Source organism: Sorex araneus, chromosome 2, assembly GCF_027595985.1.
Source record: "Sorex araneus isolate mSorAra2 chromosome 2, mSorAra2.pri, whole genome shotgun sequence".
Classification (NCBI taxonomy): domain Eukaryota; kingdom Metazoa; phylum Chordata; class Mammalia; order Eulipotyphla; family Soricidae; genus Sorex; species Sorex araneus.
In genome coordinates, this window is record NC_073303.1 from 97454595 (window position 1) to 97474013 (window position 19419).

The 19419-nt window shown below is 42.5% G+C and overlaps 1 protein-coding gene across 1 annotated transcript; it reads left to right on the plus strand.

Annotated features, from left to right (window-relative positions):
* The first annotated feature begins 1232 nt into the window (after positions 1–1232).
* Positions 1233–19195, plus strand: LOC105943368 (gasdermin-C-like). Its single transcript, XM_055124471.1, has 12 exons — positions 1233–1449; positions 2421–2610; positions 6281–6449; positions 8505–8616; positions 13687–13731; positions 14456–14482; positions 14751–14777; positions 15054–15080; positions 16622–16761; positions 17358–17487; positions 18279–18352; positions 18956–19195. The coding sequence occupies exons 1-12, from the start codon at positions 1233–1235 to the stop codon at positions 19193–19195; spliced, it is 1398 nt and encodes a 465-aa protein (XP_054980446.1).
* The last annotated feature ends 224 nt before the right edge of the window (positions 19196–19419 follow it).

The following is a 19419-nucleotide window of genomic DNA, read 5'->3' on the forward strand; positions in this document are numbered from 1 at the left end:
TTTTATGGAACATTATTTTAAGTGTTTTAAACATTTCTCAAGTAAAATTTTTTTTATTAATGAATCAACGTGAGGTACAGTTATCGACTTACAAACTTCCATGCTTACATTTCAGTCATACAATGGTCAAGTATCCATCCCAAAACCAGTGCCCATTTTCCACCACCAATGGTCCAAGCATCCTTCCCACCATCCACACCCCATTCCTCCTCCCCCCACCCCGCGTCTGTGGCAGGACATTCCCTTTTGCTCTCTCTGTCCTTTTGGGTGTTGTGGTTTACAATAGCGGTATTAAGTGGCCATCATGTTCGGTCTATAGTCTGCTTTCAGTGTGTATCTCCCATCCCAAGCGGATCCTCCTAGCACCATTTACTTAGTGATCCCTTCTCTAACTGAACTGCCTTTTCCTCTCAGTATGTGAGGCCATCTTCTAAGCTGTGGAGTAATACTCCCAGTACGTACCTTTAATAATCTTGGGTGTTAGTCTCCCTTTCTGTTATCGCTTTGGCAGCACATATACTAAACATTTTTTAAGTCAGGCAACTCAGTAGAACAGTCTGGTCCTGTCCATTGTTTACATTTAGTGCTTCTGAGGCAGTTACTAGGGCACAAAGCTGTGTTTCCAGTGTTTCTGTCTTCTCAGGAAAAATGCTCTCCTCCTCCTCCCTCAGATTATGCTGTTCCTCTCAAGGAAATTTGTCCTTACATGGATGAATGCAGTCAATCTTGCAACACTCTTTTTTTTCTCTTTGCTTTTTGGGTCACACCTGGCGATGTACAGGGGTCATTCCTGCCTCTGCATACAGGAATCACTGCCGGTGGTGCTCAGGGGACCATATGGGATGCTGGGAATCGAATCCGGGTTTGCTGCTTGCAAGGCAAATGCCCTACTTGCTGTGCTATTGCTCCAGTCCCCGCAACACTCTTAACTAGATATTTTTTTCACTAGTCTATGATCTATTTAGACACAGAAACTAAAGATATCTTTTCAAGTTGTGCGTGACATATAGCATGCTTATGAGAATCCCATTTTTGCTCAATGTCACTTTTCAGTGAAGACTTTCCTTTAAAACTGCAAAAAATCCCCGTCATGATTAATGTCTCATTTAGCAACAATTCAACTTTTCTTCTGACCTTTGAAGATAGTATTGCACAGCTAGTTAAGATATATATTAAGTGTTGACTGTACGTTTATTCTCTGACATACTTGCCCTTTGTATTCTGTTAGCAACATGGTCGTCATCTTTGATGATGCAGTAAAGAGTTTACGCAGACAGGTGGGGAAAGAAGATATGAAACCAGTTACCGATCTTGGAAGTGCTGAGAAATTCCAATATTTTAATATATTACGGAGAAAGGAGAAAAGTCTCTCATCATTTTGGGAACAACCCGACAGTCCTGTTGATTTCTCACTCCTGGACATCCTGGACCCAAGTTCTCCAGTCCCAGGTACTGTCAGTCAACACAAAGAATGCAAGAGGTGAAAATGCAGCTGCTCAAGTAAAGGTGAAAGTCACCCACACAGGTCGACAACAGGCTCAGCCTTGATGAAATTGAGGAATACAGATATAATACTGATAATGTAACAATGATATGAATCCAGACTCATATGACTGAGGTTAATACAAGATCTCAATGGAAGAGCCTGGCAAGCTCCCTGTGGAATCTTCAATATGCCAAATTCAGTAACAATAACAGGTCTCATTCCTCTGATTCTGAAAAGACCCTCCAGTTGTTGGGAAAAATGAGTAAGGAGAGGCTGCTAAAATCTCAGGGCTGGGATGAATGGAGACATTACTGGCACTTGCTCGAGTAAATCGATGAACAATGGTATGACAGTGACACAGTGATTATGCAAGACTAAAATGAAGCTTTGGAAATAATAGTTCCAAGTTACCTGGGAGCGAGTAGAACTAGGATCCACACCCAGGTCGGCCCAGTCATGATTCCCATTTTCTACTTTATGTTTTGCCAAATGGGTCTGTCTCCTGTACTTGCCACAGAGATGGCATGGATCTCCTAGACCATCACACAGTGATCAGTGCTACGTAGTTTAGGAAACTTTCCCTGTTATCCAGCCCTTCGTGGATTCAAACATATGTCTCAATCAATAATTTTCACTTGAACACTAGTTGGTTACTTAACTTCCTTACTGAACAATTTGAATCATGGTTCTCAAGCCCCAGTTGTAGACTATTTTCAGCCTGCAGATGTAGAAAGGTTGAAAACCAGGGGTTATAACTGCTGGTTTATGGACTGGTATATAGACTGGTCTTGAACCTCAGTGAAAAGAGGTTGAAGAAGATGACTGAAATCTGAAGGAGGGTTGGCACAAGTTAATTTTAAATTATTCCACTACCTATGCCAGCTGATTCGTAGCTAATCTTGGACAAATGTTTGGTTAATTTTTCTCTATGCAGATCCTTCCAGAGAAGGCCCATTCACCTACAAAGACAATATGGTCCAGAAAGGAAAGGGTGATCTGACTGTTGATGCAAGTGTTGGGGCACAAGTGGCAGCATCAGGGGAGACTGATAAGTCACGTGAATTCATTCTTGAGTTTCAGATTAATAAGATCACAACAAAAATCTTGACAGACCTTCGTTCAAGGTAAGACTATCATAGAAAAAAGCAGGAAGTTGGTTTACATAATACACATCCTTTGGAACAATGAGGCATTCTTCAGCTTTGATAGAAGAACCATAGAAATGGGGGGAAATGGCATTCTAGATAGATTTGTTCTCTGTGTTAGTTCCATTATAATTGCAAACTATATTTGAAGAGCAACATAAATTAGTGGGACTGTTGTGGTGGGTGGGATAAGAAAATAATCATTAAAAACAAACAGTGAACTTGAAACTTGGGATTTGCCATTGCTTTACTAGATGTGGTGCCATCCTTTGTTTTTCTTCTTTATCTCTTTTCACCATATACTAAGTAAAACAATATTTTATGCAAAAAATGAAATTAACAATGTACTAATATGAGAAATATATAAATTATTCTTTGTGTGAATTCTATATTAGCATCTGGGATTTGTTTTTAATTTGATTTTTTTAATTTTAAATTTTATAAGTTATTTCACAATATTTCATTACATTTAATACTCAACACCAATCCCACCACCATTACACTTTCACACCACCAAATTCAGGATATTTCCATCCCAAGCCCCTATCCCTGTCCCAAAACACAACAGATAGAATATATTTTGTATTGTCTGTTATGAAGAACTGCTGAACATGATTACAAAAAATTGTTTATAAACAGAATGGGGGACTAACACCCAAGAATAGCAGAAATAATTACCAGATCTGTTCCATGGCTCGGAGGCTGGCCTGACATGCTGGGGGAGGGTGCAGCTCAGATAGAGAAGGGAACACCAAGCAAAAATGTGATGGGAAGATCCGCTCGGGATGTGAGCGGTGTGCTCAGAGCAGACTATAGACCGCACACATTGGCCACCCAAGACCTCCATTGCTGACCACAACGCCCGGGCGGGGGGAGAGAGGGAACAGAGGGGAATGCCCTTCTAAAGAGGCGGGGTGGGAAGGGGGTTCGTGGGAGTGGGTGGGAGGGATGATGGGGTCATCAGCGGAGGACGGGCACTGGTGGAGGGATAGATACTCAAGCTGTATATGACTGAAACACAAGCATGAGAATATGTAAACATGTATCTGTACCCCCACGGCGATTCATTAATAAAAGAAAAAAGTGTTTATATAGGAAACTGTGAAATTTTTCTATTTTGGCCGGAGCTATTAAGACATTCTATAGGATATCACTAACATGTTAACGTTTGAATGATGTGAGCTTTGGTATATATATCTGAAAATATGTGTATATACTGTATCACTGTATCAATGTCATCCAACTGTTCATCGATTTGCTTGAGTGGACGCCTGTAACATCTCCATTCGTCCTAGCCCTGAAATTTTAGCAGCCTCTCTTTATTTGTTCTTCTCAGCAGTGCTGCATTGGAGCTCTTTCAGGGTAAGGGGAATGAGATCCACCATTGTTACTGTATTTAGCATATAAATACACTATGGAAGCTAGCCAGGCTCTGCTGTGCAGGCAGTATGCTCTCGGTACCTTGCCAGGTTCTCCAAGAGGGAGAACTAGGCTATAAGAGGTCTTTCAGGAGCTTTATTTTATAGTCTCTAGATCTTGGGGCCAGGGGCAGTTTGTGGGTGTGATTGCCAAGCTACTGGAAAAGGGGGATCTGGGTGGAGAAGGCCCATTCCTGTTCCATACAGGCTTGGATATCTCAGCCCCGGGTCCCACACACCTGGGTTCCTCTGCCAGTTCCTTCATGCATGAGGCTTTTCGGAATGTGTGAAGAGTGGCCTTGAGCATGGCTGTGTCTGGGTTACGGAGGTCTTCGAGGCTCTGCTCTGAGCATGGAGAGAAACTCAACCCGACCCCTCTGAGGGGCCCCAGTGAAAACAGCCAGGTGTGGGGGCAAGAGACTCTGCATTGCTCTCTTCCTAGAGCTTTGTTTTATAGTCTCTGGATCTTGGCTGTTGGTGGGATTACATGGTGCTGGGAGCAGTTTGTGGGTGTGACTGCCAAGCCACACAAATCCCTCTATGATTTGCTGTCTACTATCTGAATCAATACCTCCCCATCAAATATGGTGTGGTAATTCTGGAGAATGGGTGGGGAGTATCTTATGATGTGTCACGCAGTCCAGGAATAGATTCACTCATATATGAGGCTCAGCCTGAGCGGTTGGGGTGTGGTCTGGAGTGTCGCAGTGGTTAAGTGGTGAAGGTCGGCTGGTGGGGCTGGGTCCAGTGGGCGGGGAAGACTCTCATCTGCCTCCCTCTGGGGTGCCCTGTATGAAACAGCTTGGCACAGAGTCCGAGGGGCATGGCTATGGAGGCCTAATGTTATGCTCCCTTCCGAGAGAAGTAGCCATGTGATCTGGGTGGTGGCTGATGACAAGATTATCTGGCGCTGGCAGGAGGTGGCTTATGGTGTGACCCCTGGGTCACCGGAGACTGTGGGAAGCGGGCAGACTATCTGACTACTGGTCCCATTGAGCCTAGAGTTGAAGTTCACAAAGTTTCGCATTAACTGGGTTCCATAGGACTTCACTCATGTGTGAGGCTCGGCCGAGTATGTGACGAGGGCTTTGAGCGTGGCAGCGGTTGGGTTGTGGAGGTTTTCAACTGCTGGAGCTGGGTCCCTTGGGGCGGGGAGGGCTCTCACCCACCTCCCTCTGGGGCGCCTTGTGTGAAATAGACTGGCGTGGAGTCCGGTGGCATGGTTATGGGGGCCTCATGTTATCTCTTGATTCTGGTTTTAATTTGTCTCTATATGTATAGATAAAATGATGTCCAATTATCTAACTAAACAAACTCATGTTTTTATACCACTTAAAAGGAAAGATTTTCAATTTAAATATTAATATTTATGAAATAGTTAAAAATCACAAATTATTGCAATAATTTAACATTTTTTTCATCATCATGCAGTGTTCAGTGATTACTCCTGGCTATGTGCTCAGGGATCATGCCTGGTAGTGCTTGAGGACCTTAAGTGGTGCTGGCAATCTAATCCAGGTCATGCACCAAGATATGCCCCTTTCCTGCCATACTATCTCTCCAGTCCCCAGATCTCCAGCTACAATCCTGTGCAGACCCATGAGTAGGTCTTGAGGTGAGCAAGTGGACTGAAATAGAGTTGAAATTTGTTTCTAGTTATTCAAACCTCTCACTTCTTCCCTGAATCTACACCTTCTCTCTCTCTGCCATGACTAGCTCATCCATAATCCCTCTCTTTTCTAGATAGTATTAGTTTTGGAAAATTATCTGAAATCCTCACTCTGCCATGGTTTCTGCTCCACACACACCCTGTGCCACCTTACGCTATGAGTTCCCTAGCTGTGACAATAGGGCATTCTAAAGACTCTCTAAACCATTTGGATCTGCTTATATGTACCTTTTTCTGTTGAGAGAACTTCTTGTTAGAAATCTATAAATTACCTCTAAAGACTAATAGAATATTGGAAAATGCAGAAAACCCAAGCAGTATGGTAATGTTTCTCTCATACCCTAACCACAGAATGAGGCCCTCCACTGATTTATAAGAGAAGGTGGTCTGTTGTTTTAAGAACAAAATCCATTACCCAATATATAACTACTGACTGAGGGCTCACCTGTAAAAGTACAAAGACTCTGCCTTTCGGTTCCTCAGGAAAAGCAAAACCAAGATGAACCTAAGAAGTCTTCCTTCCCCTTTCTATGTTGACTCCCTTATACTTTCTTTACTCTAGGGCACTTTTAAAACCAGAGCCATGGTTTCTGAAACAATGTCGAGAAAGAGGATACAACCTATATGTGGTGACAGAAAGTGTGGAAGTGACCAACAGTCCTGAGCTGAGAGTTGAAAAAAGTAGGAAGTGGTTGGGAAAATTCTCCTTTCTACAGAACCTTTATATCAAGGTACATATCCTTCCTAACAGGGACTGGGGACTTCAAGATAACAACTAACCCAGTGAGGACATTTTTTGGGGGGGGGGAACAAAGAGTCAAGTCACTTTCTGCGCATTTAACTTGTGCGAAGAAAACCTAATTCTGACGAGAGTATATCCAGTGTGCTCATGGGTAGGACATCAAATAAAAATTATTGAGTAGTTATGAAAGGTAAATATATTAAATGATGTGGTACTACATTTTTCTTTGTTTAAAGGTAGATCCTGGAGAATGTACAGTTTGGTGCTTCTGTGCCATATTAAATGTAATTTTACGGCTTAAAGGAATGAGAGATCACTAACATTTCTTTTTTTAATTAATTTTTTTATTTTATAAATTACTTCACAGTATTTCATTACATTTAATATTCAAACACCAATCCCACCACATTACACCTTCCAACCACTACATTTGGGATGTTTCCATCTCAAACACCAAACCCTGTCCCAAAACACAATGAAAAGAGTATATTTTGTATTACGTTATGAAGAACTGCTTATCATGCTTGCAAAAAAGGTTTCCATACACAAAAAAGGGTGAAAATTATTCTATTTTGGCAGGAGTCATTAAGACATCCTATAGGATATCATTAGCATGTTGTTAAAGTTTGGGTGATGTGAGCTTTGGTATATATATCTGAAAATATGTATAAATGCATATATATATTTCCTTCTATGATTTATTACCTACTATCTTAACCCCATAAAATCTCTATCACTGTCAGCCTGTTGTTCATCGATTTTCCCGCGTGTGCTCAACATTTTCATTTGTCCCTGCTAGTGCAGCCTAATGGCATCTGCTCCCTTCAGGAACATAAAGAGCATGTTGTTGTTACTGTTTTTGGCATATGAAATATGTCACGGGTAGTTTGCCAGGCTCTGCTGTGTGGGAAAAAATGAAAAATAAAGATAAAAGAGTAAATAAAAATAAAAATAAAGAGGTTGCGCGGCTACAAATGTGGCCGCATCCTCCAGGAAAAATTGCGTTTCTGTCTTCCAGGAGCTTTGTCTTAAATATAGTGTGGCAATTATGGAGAATAGGTACGGAGTTTCTTATGATGTGTCATGCAGTCCAGGAGTAGGTTCACTCATTTATGAGGCTCAGTCCCAGCGGGTGGGTAGCGGACTGGAGTTGGCTGTGGTTGGGTGGTGGAGGTCGTTTGCAGGGGCTGGGTCCTGGGGAAGGAGGGCTCTCACTCGCCCCACTCTGGGTCGCCCCAAGATCACTAACATTTCTAATGGTTTAAGTATCCTAAATGCAGTGCTTACCCTGAGCAGAAATGTTTTGAATGAAACTTGAAAATGTTTGAGCATATTTGATTTATGTATCATCACAATAACTAAGTTTTCTGTTTACTTATTTATTTTCCTTTGTGGCCAGCATCAGGATGTGCTCAGTGCTAATTCCTGACTGTGCTCAAGAATCATTACTCGCAAGACTCAAGGTACCATATCCATTTCCAGAGATAGAATCCATCTTAACTGCATAGAAGATAAGCACCTTAACTGCTTTAATATTTCTCCGGCACCTACCCATAATATTTTTAAGAAAACAGTGTTATGAACTATTTAGTCAACATCAACAAAAATGCACTTTATTAAGCATTGTTCGAAAATTTGGATGTTAATCTCTGGGTTGTATCTGCTTGAAGGTTGCTCTGACTTTGTGAGACAAGAGAAGGTGCTGAATGGTTTTATTCAGGGTTCTGCTTAGCCCTGTGCCAAGCATCACAGTCCCAGCTCTACATTGCCAATCAGGGATTTGTTAATTTTTTTGAAGGGGTCAAACTCGGCGATGCACAAGGGTTACTCCTCCTCTGCACTCAGGAATTACTCCTGGCGGTACTTGGAGGACCATATGGGATGCTGGGAATTAAACCTGAGTTGACCGCATACAAGGCAAATGCCCTACCCGCTGTGCCATCACTCCAGCACCCAGATTTGTTAATTTTCATGAGAGTTCTAGGTCTTTTTGATCTTTAAGTTTACAAGCACCTGATACTGCATGACCTGGTTTCTCTCCCAGGTTCAAAGCCACATAGATGGTGACAAGAAGAAACAACAATTACTCACTTTACCAGAGCATATGGTGATGGCATATAAGACGAAGCAGCTGATTATCAAGGAGAATGATTGGGGTAAGCTGATGCTGAAGGAGTTGCTGTGAGAGGGACTTTGCTTCTCTTGGAAAGAAAACTATCAACATGCAATTTAGACTTCTTCAGAGGGAAAGAGAGGGATAGACGAGAAACGTGCTTCAGCTGTAAACTGCACAAGCAAACACATATGCTATATTCCAGAGCCACCTTCAAGGATGTCCCTACTGAAATGTTTCCATGTTCCCACGGGAAGATATATGGAAATGGACAAAGGGGGCTCAATATGAAAGTTTCTATAGCACGGGGCTAATTGTGACCCAAATCTCCACTATCTCTGTTTTTCCAAAGCCCACCTTTCTCCCTAAAAGCCCTTCCTAAGTTACCTTCAACCCAGTGTTAATGCACAAACACAAATAAAACTGTAGGGGTCTGGATAGGTGATACCTAGGGAAGAATGAACTATGTGACGAACCCAGGTTGAATCCTCATATAGTCAGTCCTGTGAGCACCAGTGGGAATGATCCCAGAGTGGAGAGCCAGGGTAGGCCCTAAGCACTGCTTATATATCTCCCAAATAACAACAACAAAATAAACAGAAAGAACCCCAAAGTAAACAAAACTGTAGCATTCACAATCTTGATCAGGTTCTGTTGGGTTTAAAAAACCCTAAGGCTTTATGACTCTTGAGATAAAGTACAAAACTAAGTCAGGAACAGAAAGTGAGCCTGCTGGACCAGACCTGAGACTACTACAGTTGGGGATTGTGTCACCTCAGGAACGGCTGCTCGCTACTTTTGCTGAGAGTGGTAGCTGTGTTAAGCTAACCCAAATCTGTTTTAGCTTAGTGTAGAATAACATTAGTCTATGCTTTCTGCCTTGCCGCAGAGAGCTTAGGTTTATTGGGTTACTCCCATCAAAGTGCTCCCATTCCTGTTTATTTGTAACTTCTTTCTTTGTTCTCCATTGACTTGTAAGTACCGCTTTTCTCTTCTCCTAAGTCCTTTTGTGCATAGTTATTCAGAGCAATGTTCCTATTGTATGGACACACGAAGACAGTTAATGCTATGCTTTTGTAACTTGGGAATTAACTAACTCTAAATGATACACACTCTTGGACATCTGTTCTCTCAGCTTAAGCCTCAGTTGCCCTTACTTCCTAGCACCCCAATAGCTGGGTCCTGAGAGAGACTGGATGGACCCAGGGCAAGTATTGAATTACACTGGCATCAAAATGGGCCTGACCAAAGTGCCATAATACTTTACTATAAATTAAGAGCACTCTCATGGACAAATTCTGTCAGGATCCAAAAAGTAATAACTAGATTTTACCCTGCTAGTGTTAGGAATGATTAATCAGGCCTGAGCACTGTAGTCTGAGTCTGCAACAAGATGTCCCCAGGAGAGCCACCCTAGAAGCTTAATGTATCTCTTACTGTGTCCGTGCAAAATAACTAATAGTAAGAAGTAGAATTAAGATGTTAATTAAGTTATTGGATTGAGGAAAGAAGAGGAACACATAAGGTGGTATTTCAGCCCTTGAGCCTGATGGTCCATCAGGAAGGGCCTTTGATATGTTGATTCTGCTGCCCCAATGCTGGAGAGATTGAGAGAGAGAGAAAGAAAGACAGAGTGAAAGAGAGGGAGAGAGAGCATGAGGGAGGGAGAGAGTGAAAGTGAGAGAGAGAAAGAGGAAGAAAGAGTACATGGTAGCAAGATGGAGTGGAGCACGGAGACACTAGCAAGGGGGACAGGAGAGTAAAATGTAGGGGAAGAATGCAGGAGCAGGCGCATGGAGAGACGAGAGATGCAGCTGCTAGTGGGAAGACGGAGGTGAGCGGGAGAGACAGGAGTTGAAGGGAATGAGCGGTAGTATGAGACTAGAGTGGGGAGCTTAGAGAGACTGGAATAGCGGTGTGGGGAGAATGGAATAAACAGCAACTGGTCATCAACCAGCTTGGCCCTTGTTTCCTTATCCACCCATGGCATGGGCCACCCTGGATAAGAGAGCGGCCTGAGTCCACCGAACATGGGTGGTGAGTGGGAGAGCCGCCAGTGTCTCTCTAGCCACCCGCAGATTACTCACCTGGTGAGTGCTGATATAAAACGGATGTTCAGGAAGTCCTTCATGTTAAGCTTCCTCCTGCCCTAGGTTAGTGTCTACTGCCGGATACTTGCTTGCCACATTTTCTGTTACTTTTCTTTTAGTTTTCGTGTCTCCCTTCACCCCAGACTGGCAAAGGACTCCTTAACTCTGGACTTGAATAAAGTTCTCCCTTCCAAGAGTTGAGTCTCTCTGTGGCGATGAGTTTCTCTGAGGTGATGCTTGTTGGTTAATGAATTTTCTCACTGAGACCCCCCTAGGTCAGTGCGGTGGATGGTTGGAGAGCAAGTGTCGGGGGAAGAGGCAGATTTAGGAACAAGCCTCCATGCAGGCAATCTGCCTGGTGTATCAAGGTTTGCCCCGGATACACTGGTCCAAGATTTAGCCATTGGAGTCCTCTTCAGTTTCCATAATAGTGTCTCAGACATTCAACAACAACTCCACCTCTAGTGTGAACTTCCCTTCACGGGGTGTCCCCAGCTTCCCTCCTCTGTCCTGTTTTATGCATTCTTTGTGTGTAAACACACAGGAACATTCACAGCATACTCCTTTTCGACCTTTTTTTTTTATTTCCTTTCTTTTTTATCCACCCTCTTCTTACCTCTCAGATGCACCAGGGTCTACTCTGTTTTGAACACACAATTAGGTCTCTGACAGCTCATAAACCTCGGGGCCAGAGTGATAGTGCCGTTGGTAGGACATTTACCTTGATATGCCTAACCAGGTTTGATCCCTGGCATTGCATAATGTTCTTGTAGCTCCACCAGGAGTGATTCCTGAGTGCAGAGCCTGGAGTAATACTGAGTAATTCTGGTGTGGCACCCAAATAAAACAAAATAGATGCTGCATAAGCCATCCCAAAATCCAATTGATACTGATAAACTCAAAACTCCCGCTCCACAAACAGTCTATCTTAGAGTGGGCTTATTTCATGTATCACTGTATCACTGTCATCCCACTGCTCATCAATTAGCTCGAGCAGGCACTAGTAACGTCTCCATTATGAAACTTTTTACTGTTTTTGGCATATTGAATGCGCCATGGGGTAGCTTGCCAGGCTCTGTCATGTGGGCGGGATACTCTCGGTAGTTTGTCAGGCTCTCCAAAATGGATGGAGGAATTGAACCCAGGTTGGCTGCGTGCAAGGCAAATGCCCTACCTGCTGTGCTATCGCTCTAGCTATTCCATGTACGTTGTCAATAGTTAGCACAAATTTGATTATTCTTTTCTTGTCACTCTCTTCTGTATGGAAATCATGATTGATGTAGTTTTCTCTCTTAAAAGTATTAAAACTTTATTTAATCATCATGATTTGCAAAGTTGTTCATAATACAGTTGTTCAGATACTCAATGGTTCAATACCAATTTCATTGCAAATGGGACCTTCCCTTCACCAACTTTCTCATCCCAAGTAGCGATCTCGTAAAACTTGCCCCTAGAACAGGTACAAAATAATTTACTTTGTATTGCTTGTTAAAACATATTTTTCATAACTGTCTTATTAAGTCTTTGTTTGAGGAATTATGTGCTAGTTGATCTTCTGTGTCATTGTTTTCACTCATGGATCTTAGTGGGCTCTTTTTCTTTTTCTCTTTTTTTGGGTCACACCCTGTGGTGCTCAGGGGTTATTCCTGACTTTGCACTCAGGAATCACTTCTGGCAGTCTCAGGGGACAATATGGGATGCTGGGGATCAATCCCGGGTCGGTGCATGCAAGGCAAACACCTAACATGCTCTACCATGGCTCTGGCCCCATAAGCTTACTGAGTTTCTATAAAACTTTCCCATCTAATTTTCTGTGGGTTGTCAGTTCTGTGAAATTTGTCTGTGGTCATATGCTCCAGGAGCTGTGGAACCTGAATGATTCAGCAGCATGGAGTGTCAACCTGGCCGTTTATTATGCTGGCAGAAGTGAGGTGTCAGTGGAGAGCTGGGCCTTCCCGTAGGATAGGGACTCAGCCCACCCCAGACCAAGAAGGGTCCAGAGACGTGAGCATGAAGACGGAGCCTACCTGGGCAGAGTCAGCTGCAGTGTTTCTCCTGGGAGTTTCATTCTCTGGGAAATTTTCTATTCTGTCACTTGGGACTCTAATTTCTTTAGAAACATTTAGTCTTGAGTGTTAGACAATTTTCATATCTATTTGAGAAATGAAATCATTCAAAAAACAAAGAAAACTTAGGCCTAGAGCATAAAGGAAGATATTCCAGGAAATTAAGATGAAAGTCCACAGAAGTCACTCCTTGGGGGGAGGAGAGGGAGGAGAGGGAGGAGGAAGAGGAGGAAGAGAAGGAAGAGGAGGGGAAGGAGGAGGGGATGAGGCCAGGAGAAGGAGCAGGAGGAGGAGGAGGAGGAGGAAGAGGAGGAGGAGGGGATTTCATCTTTTAAAAGCAATTCCCTGTTAAAGTCCATAATGATCTCTAGATACACATTATTTAATACATATTGTGGAATCTTCTTAAGAGTGTCTTTTTGAGCTTTTTTTGCTTTGTTTCATCTTTTGGGTCACAGCCGCGATGCTCAGTGGTTACTCCTGTCTCTGCACTCAGGAATTACTCCTGGCGGTGCCTAGGGGATCATATGGGATGCTGAAATTTGAACCCGGGTCGGCCGCATGCAAGGCAAATGCTCTACCCGCTGTGCTATGACTCCAGCCTCTGTCTTTTTGAGTTTTGACAGACATTCTAGGAGGATCAGGGTGACTGAGATAGAATATAAGGGTTCCCCTTACTCTGAGAAAAGCAGCCTTGGAGAGTATGCAGGTGAAGAGAACTCTCTGTATGAGTGCTCTGGACAAACTCGACCTGGAAGATAATGAAGATGATGATTTTTTTACCTGCTCAGTGGTGCTCAGATCTTACTCTTGGCTGTGTGCTCAGGGATCACTCATGGAAGTGCTCAGGGAGCCATAATGCAGTGCTGCGGATTGAATGTTGGTCACATGCAAGGCAAGCACCTTACCTGTGGCTCTATATTTCCAGTCCATGACCTGAATTCTTTCTTTCTCTAGAGGTTCTTCTCACCGAAGATAAAAATCAGAAGACCTTTCCAGAAGGTGAGTTTAAGAACTGGCTTCTTTTTTCTTTTACTTACCCTCATTGCTGATATATGGTCCCCTTAGACTTGTATACAGCTCTGTAGAGCCAGAGACCCACAGAATCTTCTCTTCTTGTGAGTCTTCCTTGGAACCTGGCCCAGGTCCTTTGTTTCCACAGGAAAACTACCCTTTCTTTGGAAGGCAGGGGTGGATGTTTTGTATTGAGGTATGTGGGATTCCTGGGTTTCATCTAACCCTAAATTCTAAGGTCTTCTATTTTTTTTTTTGCAGAAATGTTACTACGAGGCGGTAAGTGACAAAATCTAAGATATAAGAATGAGTAAAAAATCTGGGTGGTGGAGGAAAAGAGGTATAAAGGGGATGGGGGGAGCGGAGACTAAAACCTGAATTAGTAATAAGCTCTTTTATTGCCCTTTTCAAAGGCATCTCCTAAGATTGTCAGAAGGTTCTTTTTGTTGTTGTAGTTGTTATTGTTGATTTTAAGCTTTGAAGATGAGAGCGATTCCTCTACCATGTCACACTGCCTACAACACACTACTAAAACCATACCTAGTGGCCTTTGCTTTCTTTATGTAAGACTTTGAAATACAGGGTCCTGGGTAAAGAAAGGCGGGGGGAGGACTAAAAGAAAGGGCAAAGGGAAGTCGACAGTAGAAGATCTGGGAAACTGGGTGTCATTAGTACCTTTTATAAAATTGTGAGTTTAATTTTTCTTTTATAGGGTATGAAGAAAGGAGTCTAACAATAGGTGAGTGCGTACTTAATGGGGTGGGATCCTTTCCTGAACACATTGATGAGCAGGAATTTGTTCTTGCCTCTACCATGTCACACTGTTTACAGGGCACTCCTGAAAACCTACCTAGGGACCTTTATTGTCTTTGTATAAGACTTTGAATTTCATCCTCTGGGTAAAGAAAGGCAGGGTAGATTGGTGGAAGTGGTTTAGGGAAGTTGAGAGCAGAACGTCTGAGAAATTGAGTGTCTCATACTGAATTGTGAATTTAATTTTTTTTAAGGTTATAGAAGAGAGATTCTGCCAAAAGGTGAGTGTGTATTTGAGGGGGTGGGATCCTTTCCTACACATATCTGTTGAGCAGGTAGTTGTCTTTGCCTTTGTAATCACTACCCTAGGGTCTGATCCTAATATCTGTAGGATGGAAAGGTCTGTGAAGTCTTAGAAGGTAGAGGATATGGACAGGGATGGGTAGTGAATAGAAGGTTAGGTGGGGGGAGAACATAGTAGAAGTTCAGAACCTCTGGAGAATCAAAAGCATAATTATGGATGAAAGGAGACATGATCACTTTTATTCTCTTTCCAGAAAAAATAGAGGAACCCGTTAGTCAAGGTGAGTGTTTGTCAAAAGGGATCTCAGGGCGCTGGGTGGAAAATTGCTGGACTCCAGGACTTAAATTAAGAGCCATAATACAATGCTTTTAGTCACCCTTGCTGTATTCTTCCTTCCTTCCTTCCTTCCTTCCTTCCTTCCTTCCTTCCTTCCTTCCTTCCTTCCTTCCTTCCTTCCTTCCTTCCTTCCTTCCTTCCTTCCTTCGTCCTTTCTTCATCTTCCTTCCTTCCTTCCTTCCTTCCTTCCTTCCTTCCTTCCTTCCTTCCTTCCTTCCTTCCTTCCTTCCTTCCTTCCTTCCTTCCTTCCTTCCTTCCTTCCTTCCTTCCTTCCTTCCTTCCTCCTTCCATACAATTAGACAATGATCAAACACCCATCCCTCCACCAGTGCACATTCGCCAACACCAATTACCAGGGTACCCACCCTTTCTCACCCTCCCCCTGCCTCCATATCAGACGATATTTCCCATACTCTCTGCTTTGGGCATTATGGCTTGCAACACAGACATTAATAGGTCATCATGTTTTGTCCATTATCTACTTTTGGCACGCCATCTCCCATCCCCACTGGTTCTTCCAGCCATCATATGCTTAGAGATTCCTTCTCTATTTCATCTGCCTTCTCCCCTCCACTCTTAAAGCAGTCTTCCATCTTTTGGGCAGTCCTCCTGGCCTTTGTCTCTACTGTCATTTGGTGTGAGCCTCATGTGATGTTATTCTATACTCCCGAAATGAGTGCAGTTTTGTTTTATACAATTGCTTATTCATACCATTAAGGTGCCCAAAGCACCCCAATGTTCTCCTTTTACCAAATCCACCTCATCATTGCTCTCCTTCCTTTTTTACTTAATATTCTCAGTTCTTTAATAATACAGGGCCATGGTTGGTTATCATTTGGCAGTGTCTATTGCCTTGTTTTATTTCTCTGTATACCATTGATGTGTGAAATAATCTAGTGTTTGTCCTTTCCCTCCTGTCTTGTTTCATGTCCTTCCCCTTCTCATTAATTTCACTTAGCGTGCATCTCTGTAGCATTCAAGTTCATCAGGTCATTTTGAGGAAAACCCACACAGGAGGCAACACCTACTTGATTAATCTGTAAGAAGATAGATAATACAGGAAGAAGTGGAAGAGCTCCTGTGTACCCTGTTTTATTCCAAGTTTTCAGACAATTAAATCCTCACTTCATTGATATGGAAAGTGAGCCCCATGTTCCTAAGAACCTTTAAGACTATAGTCCACAGACAGAATTCCCATTACTTCAGACATGTCTCTAATCATATCTTCTCAACTTCTAATCATCTTTTTTTCAGATTTCCATCTCTGTTCTCTAATTCTCCCTACAACTTCAGTTTGTGATTTTCATCTACCTAACCTATTTGATTTCTCCATCCTGGCGCTCAACTGCAGAGATAGTTTTGGTCATCTGTTGAAACAAATAAAAGTGTTTACCTCATACTAAAGGAGCAGGACATATCATCATAGACAGACTCTAATTAATAAATTGTATGATTTTTCTGGTTAATGTCGATTTCTGAGATCAGATTTTAAAAAGCTACAAAATGAGATTTCCAGAAGAATGGAAGAACTATCCAATTTTTCAAAGGATATTCAGGATATTTTATTCCATAATATTTTGGTCATGCTTGGAGATCGAGGGGCTCTTCAGGACCTGCAGGACATGGTGAGTTCATTTCATGGTCACTTTAGATGGAACTATAAATCTGGAAGATTTGAATATCCTCATACTTAGATACGTGATAAGGGGGACATAAAAGGAATGATGCAAAGAATATGCAAAAGATGCCAGTAATTAATACATTGTGCTCTTGTCCCAGGCAATATAAGGTGGGCTACTGGCATCTTTATGTCCTAAGACTGATTGGCATCTCCCAGAGGAGGTGGATCTCTCCAGGTTCCCATTTCTTGTAGCACTGTAGCCTGTCGGACTGTTGTCTCATTGTTCGTCGATTTGCTCGAGCGGGCACCAATAATGTCTCCTTTGTGAGACTTGTTACTTTTTTTGGCATATAGAATACACTATGGGTAGCTTGCCAGGCTCTGCCTTGTGGCGAGATAGTCTCGGTAGCTTGCCTGACTCTCCAAGAGGGATGGAGCAATCGATCCTCATAAGACAGAAGCAAAATTAATATTGATTTCATTCTAAAATAATTATTATTGATTAAAATAGCATTGTTACCAATATCATCAATTAATAGCAATGATATTGGTTGCTGTTATTGTTATTATTTTTAATAACAACAATATTGTCTTCCATAGATGGAACAGTTTCCGCAGGGTGATTTGGATGGCCCTGGTGGAATAATTCTAAAAGAACTGAGAAAGAACTTACAAAATTCATGGGATTATCGACTATCCTGCATCTCTTATATGTTTGAAGCCTTGATGGGTAAGAATGATTTGGGAAATTGAGTGGCAGAGTCACAGTTTTGTGAGCAGACCCTAGCACCAACAGAGACTCCTTGAAAGGGAGTCTTAATTTTTGTTTGTTTTGGGTTGATACCTGGTGATATGTAGCACAGTATATTCATTTATCAGTGCTCAGGGAACATGTGATAAAGGGTTAGAATATGAGCCTCCTGCATGCAAAGCATGTGGTCCTCTAGTAAAAGGAATATTTCACTAAATTTTATTTATTTTTTCTTTTTGGTCAGCCGTAAGCCATACTCAGGGCTTATTTTTGGCTGTGCACTCAAGAATTACTGCTGGTGGGTACAGGAGGTCTTAGGAGATGCTGGGAGTTGAACTGATAGGCTGCATGCAAAGCAAACTCTGTACTGTCACTTGAGCCCAAAAGGAAGATTTTAGATATCATCTTCTCAAGGCCCTTATAATACTATGACTTTATTTTATCATCACATCATACTCAAGGGCTCTGTATAAATTAATCATATAACAGAGCCTGAGTCTAAGAAGCAGCAGCCCAATTTCATTCATCTGATTATTGATTGGGTGCTCAAGTTTCTGGTGTCAGAACCCCACACCCTGGACCATGTTTTGTTGCTCTTGGAGATCATCCCAAGAAAAGAAAGACAACATCCCATGGACAGAAATTTGATCTTCAAATCAAAAGTTTTTCATTCCTTTGCCAGTGAAAATTTCCCTCTCACAGATGACCTTTGTTCACAGTAGGGGAGAAGACATATTCCTCACTCTTTCCCCATGTCTCATTGCTCTCAGTGCTGAATGATACCCAACATGAGCTGCTGGCGTGGTCCATGGAGATGAAGATCCTGGTTCATCAGCGGGAGCTGGTGAGAAATCTTCAGGGACCAGCAACCTGGGAGGGGAGGGAGGGAACCTGGGGTAAGCAGAATATGAATAAGGAGAAATAACTCAGGTTTTGTGTAGAGAGGAGAATCTATCCTATGGGGTTCTCGAAATTTCTGACTCATGTCCCTCAGAAAGCAGTCCATATGGGTATGAGTCTACATTATAGGACCACAGTTTCTGTGCACGCCCTTCGGAGAGTCCCCACAATTCTAAAATACCCAACTAAGGACAGATAGTTCAGGAACTCAGAAGATCTGAATTAAACCCTGCTTTAGTTTTGGAGTTAATAATTTTTTAATTTCTTTTTTATACTTTATATACAGTATATATTCTTACATATGTGTACGTATATACATAAACATGTACATGTCATACATTTCTACATGGGATTGAAAAAATGCAAGATAAGCATTAGTTTCATTATTTAGTAGCCCATGCTCAATGGGAGGATTGGGCCATGCCAGGATTGACTCATCCCATGACTGCACACAGGGTTTTTTTAACTCTTTCCTTTACGTAACCTTGGGACCGAACACTTTCTTTCCCCAACCCCAAACGCTGATCCCAAATACTGTTTCTTACAGGTAAGGAGTATCTTGGAGCCCAACTTCAGATATCCTTGGAGAATTCCTTTCACCCTTAAACCAGAGCTTCTTACCCCACTGCAGGATGAGGGTGTGACTGTCACCTACAAACTGCTGGAGGAGTGTGGCCTGATGATTGACCTAAATTGCAATAGGTCATTCTGGGATCTGGAAGCCAAGATGCCACTGTCAGCTCTGTACGGATGCCTCTCTTTGCTTCAGCAGCTGGCTGTGGCCTGAATTCTCCCTGGCTTGGGGGGGGGGTGATGAAGTCAGGGAGAGTGGGGACTACTCTTATAGGCTCTGATGTTCTTGGGGGAATTCAAGAAACCTGTCTTTCCTGTTGGGAATCAACAAAGGCTTGGGGGATTGTTTATGCATAAGTGCTGTGGTTGAACTTGTGAAATCCTATGATAAGGATAAAGCTTTTCATCACATTTAAATATTGCAGACACACAATATAA